The following is a 4,773-nucleotide window of genomic DNA, read 5'->3' on the forward strand; positions in this document are numbered from 1 at the left end:
CTCAATTAACACCTCCCCGGGTGATTTGACCGGCTTAGGCCGATCAATTTCATTTCTTTATTTAGACTTAGCCTCAAAAGAAATGAATTCTCCATAAATGAAGCCTTTAAAACAAACAAGTTTTGCTCGAAAACAAAAGTAGTTCTTATTCTTATTAAAAAACAAAAGAATAGAAACACTACAATAAAGCGTAGCGCTTCTTAACAAAGATAATAAAGCCAAACCCCTCTCGATGAAGTGACGAGTGAGTTTACTACCAAAAAAACAGACCAACAACAACAAATACGGCAAAACCCAGAACCTGAAACTTGCAAAACTCAAATTTCTCTACTTCGACTCGTTTTCCCAACTCGGCCGAGTCCAAACCGAGTCATGGCGAATCACCCTTCCGACGCCCCCGCCGCCGACGACTTCCTCGAGCAAATCCTCGGCCTCCCAAACTTCGCTTCCGCCGACGGAACCGACGCTTCTTCCTTGCACGCTCCGATGATGCTGCAGCTCAACTCCGGCGACCTCGCCGCCGGCGGAGCCGGCTTTCACTCGCCGGTTTATCAGCTGGGACTGAGCTTGGACCAAGGGAAAGGAGGAGGGTTCTTGAAGCCTGATGATGCTTCCGGGAGTGGTAATCGTTTCCGTGAAGATGTTGTTGTTGGTGCCAGACATAAGAATGTAACATCATAGCCTTTTTCACTTCTCTTCACACAAAATTGCATGAATTATATTTCTATAAAACAGATTTTTTTTTTGTTTCCACTTCTGGCATGTGATCATTTGTTGAAGCTAAAATTGACTTGGTGAAAATATTGATCATTTTGAATTTGAAGTGATTAACTTCTCAATAAGCATTTATAGGGAGAAAATGACCAAGTTGGAATAAACAACTTGCTTTTTCACTTAGATTAGCCTATAGAATGCAAATAGAGTAGAAAGCATTCTAGACTTTAATGGAAATAACAGACAAGCAGTGGAATGGTATTTTGTTTTCTAATTGTTAAATTTCAGAAATGACATTATTCAACTGCTTGGCATAGTAACAAATATTTTCAGCTTGCGTATGTCGATGACAACTTGCAACAGCATCAACAGTTGCTATTGTTGAAATTTTGTGCTTCTTGAGTGGATCATCCTGTATATACTTGACTTGTAGTATAATAGCCTTCAGAATTCAGATAAGAATTCATGTTGAAGTTGAATGAATCATGGTTAGATATGGATTCTGAGACTGACTCAATCTTAGGTCATATTAGTTCATGCCTGTTTGGCATGTTTTGATGAATTTGTTTGAACATGTGAGAATATGACATAGTAGAAATTAGGCCTTTTGGATCTTGACACCAGTACACAGGGCCATTTTTCACAGGAGGCTTTTAAATCATATAGGACACATATATGCTTAGTTTCAAGTAATCTATAAATAAATGCTTACTTTTTGCAAGATTGATTGTGAATTTTTTATACTTACCTTTCTTCTTTTGGAAGGGCCTGAAAAAGATTTGTTGATAAATTGATCAAGTAGCAAATTTACTCTGTCTCTCTCTCTTTATGATTATAACTTTTTGCAGGCTTTTCATGGGCAACCTATGCCCACTACTGTTCCTTCTGCTCCACATCCACCACCTATGCGTCCTAGAGTGCGGGCTAGAAGAGGACAGGCTACAGATCCACACAGCATAGCTGAAAGGGTAGACTCTGGGATATTTTCAACAATATGAACTTTCTTTTTGTGATGCTCTTGGTTAGCTAATTGTTCTTTATTCTTCATTTTGCCACTAAATAACAGCTGCGCCGCGAAAGAATAGCCGAAAGAATCAGAGCTCTGCAAGAACTGGTTCCTAGTGTTAACAAGGTATGTGACTTCTCTTACTTGTCAATTTTATTACATTATGTAGTGATAAGTAAGGATTTTATGTTTACTCTGAATGGAGAAAAGATAGAGGTCCCCTCCCCCCCCTCTGGGGGATCCCTAAATTTGATTATACCTTTCAATTACTGGCAGATTAAATAAAAAAAATCCTGAAAATGGACTTTGAGGGGTGTGTAAGACTGATCTGTCTTGGTAGATATTGGTTATTTTATGAATCTTGGTAGATATTATTCATTGCATACTTGGTCAGAACATGATTATCTATAATTCCACAATTCCACTGGTCATGTCTGTCCTTTTAATGTGAATGTCAGAATGTGGTGATTAGACATTATTTATGTGGCTATATTTTGACACATGCGACTCTTTTTTGCATTTTGTATAAATTTTTGAAATTAAATGCTTCAATTCATGAATATGAGTTCTGGCTTATCTAGGAGCTAATTTTTCCCCAAATGTGACTCCTAACCAGACAATTAGTGCCTTGAAGCTGAAGTCTGTGTCTGTTGGACAGTACATTATGCTGGGGTTTTTGAATGCAATGACTGGCATGAAGTGTTAATTTTTGGGTCCTGCACTTTTTGCCTTCTTCCTTACCTTTTATAGGTTAAAAGATGGTAATTGCATATCGATGATTAATTTTTTTCCTTTGGCAGTACGTGCGGCCTGTGGAAGGTCAGATGCATGATTCCTCTATGATATGAGAATGAGGCTTTATTTTTTATTTTTATTTTTATGTGTGTGTGTCCACTTGAAGAATGATTTAAAGCCAACTTCTTGTGTTTGAGTTTTGAAAATGGCATCTAGATATAGGGACCAATTGAATAATTAACTGTATTTTTTTTTTTACCTTCGGCTGTATAATTTTAAAATGTTTCTAATATTATTTTGTATTTGTACTTTATTTTAGACAGATAGAGCTGTCATGCTGGATGAAATTGTGGATTATGTCAAGTTCTTAAGGCTTCAAGTGAAGGTTAATGTTTTCCTGTAATCTTCATGGATTTCACATTTGATTTCTACCGTTATTAGTTCTTACAATTAATGATAGCTATAGACAGGATTTGTGGTTTATTTTGTTGAACCTGTTACAACCTATGCCTTTTGACCTCTCAACCTTAACAATCATCATTTAGTTGGGTTTCAACTTGTGATCATGAGCCTTAGGCACCACTTTGGTGCAGGACCTATTAGCCATTGGATTTTATTACTGAAGTATAGTCAATATCACAATCTAATGATAGCATTTTCACATTAGTTTGCACTGTAGATACTTTAACTACCAAATAATATCTAAGGGTCTTCAGTTGTGGATTCCATTGTCTTTCACTAATGAATGGTCTGATTTCAATATCTGTGAATAGTAGAAGCTATTTCTGCAAACATGATAACAGTTTCAATGATATCTCTTGACTTGTGTGGGAGACTGGAAATAAATATTGCTCTTGAATATAAAAGTGAAAGCAAGGCTTTTTATCAGATCCAGATTCAAAATTTTCAGTAATATGAAACGAAGATGCAAAGGACTTCCACTGATGGTTAATACATGTCTTTCAGGTTCTGAGCATGAGTAGATTAGGTGGAGCTGGTGCAGTGGCGCCACTGGTAACTGACATCCCATTATCATCAGTTGAGGTGATTATTTATAAGTTCTAATTTATGTGAATCTGGCACTTGGCACGATTTTGTTTTCTTTTCCAAACAACTCATAAAATTTAGTATTTTTCAGGAAGAAGGTGGCGAGGGTGGAAGGAACCAACCAGCCTGGGAGAAGTGGTCAAATGACGGCACAGAAAAACAGGTAGCTAAGCTCATGGAAGAAAATATTGGGGCTGCCATGCAGTTTCTCCAATCAAAGGCACTCTGCATCATGCCGATCTCACTAGCATCAGCAATATACCAGTCACAACCATCAGAAAACTCTAGTATAGTTAAGCCTGAAACTTCTCCTCCTTCATAGACAAACCTCAGGCACCGGTTCACCTTTCAGTGATCCCATCGAGCCATCGAGGGGTCACCTTATAGTTTTGGGACCCACGCGTTATTCGTCTGTTCCAATTCCAAACCTCCTTTAGTCATTGGCTCTCATCAAGTTGCATTCAAAGTAGGATGCCATTGTCCTTTCCTTTTTGCCGTTCTTTCTGCTTTGTCAATATAGGGTTCGATGTCAATAGCTTAAAAAATGCAAGCTGACCCCATCTTGTCTTGGAAAATTTCATGTAAAGGGAAATAACTTGTCAAAGTTCACTTTGAAATGCTCTTCCTTTTGTATCAATGGCGGGGATTAGTGGATGGTGATCAAAGTGCTTTTGTGGTGGGGCTTAGTTTTTGTAGTGGGCAGTGGGACCTTGTTAAAGGTTAGGTTGGTGTCTATATTTTTATTAGTGTTGCAACTCCTGAGAATTTGAAATGCATAGGTGAAATGGATAATGGTTGCTTTAATAATGCTGGGTGTTGCAAGTCCAGCTGAAATTGATGGTGCTTTTTGTTTGTTTTCAAAAGTAATTGGACTTATAATGGAGGGAGAGATGAAATTAGCTAATGAGAACTATAGTGCTCTTTGAAGTCTTGACCCACCATATTAATCAGTAAGCAGTAATCTTAGCTTTGAATTTTTTTTCTTAAAAAAAGCTGGAAAAAGTTAAAACAGATTGATTAAAATTCAGTTAAGAATAACCATTCAATTTCTCCTAATACTCATAATCATTTCTACCAACGGTGATTATTTCAAGGCGTACATGCTTAGTTTTTTATTAAGTAAAATTTCGGGTTCGATTTATGTTTATAAAAAAAAATTAACTATGAGAGTTAATCCCATAGAAATGCGAATGTCCAGCCTTGATAAGGATTGCATTTCGTGGAGGATATATGTGTCAGTTAAAAAAAGTTCATAATCATCTCCTTAATTG

The 4,773-nt window shown here is 37.2% G+C and overlaps 1 protein-coding gene across 1 annotated transcript; it reads left to right on the forward strand.

Moving 5' to 3' along the window:
- Positions 1-201: 201 nt before the first annotated feature.
- On the forward strand, positions 202-4,365 carry LOC130717007 (transcription factor UNE12-like). Its single transcript, XM_057567093.1, has 6 exons — positions 202-669; positions 1,563-1,682; positions 1,781-1,846; positions 2,775-2,840; positions 3,422-3,499; positions 3,594-4,365. The coding sequence occupies exons 1-6, from the start codon at positions 373-375 to the stop codon at positions 3,822-3,824; spliced, it is 858 nt and encodes a 285-aa protein (XP_057423076.1). The 5' UTR covers positions 202-372; the 3' UTR covers positions 3,825-4,365.
- Positions 4,366-4,773: the final 408 nt, after the last annotated feature.

Source organism: Lotus japonicus, chromosome 5 (assembly GCF_012489685.1).
Source record: "Lotus japonicus ecotype B-129 chromosome 5, LjGifu_v1.2".
NCBI classification, from domain to species: domain Eukaryota; kingdom Viridiplantae; phylum Streptophyta; class Magnoliopsida; order Fabales; family Fabaceae; genus Lotus; species Lotus japonicus.

Excerpts from the sequence above, each read along its gene's own strand:
- LOC130717007 (XM_057567093.1), top strand. The coding sequence starts at position 373 with ATGGCGAATCACCCTTCCGACGCCCCCGCCGCCGACGACTTCCTCGAG. Across the intron at positions 670-1,562 it reads TTGGTGCCAGACATAAGAAT|GCTTTTCATGGGCAACCTAT; the intron begins GTAACATCATAG and ends AACTTTTTGCAG. Across the intron at positions 1,847-2,774 it reads TGGTTCCTAGTGTTAACAAG|ACAGATAGAGCTGTCATGCT; the intron begins GTATGTGACTTC and ends ACTTTATTTTAG.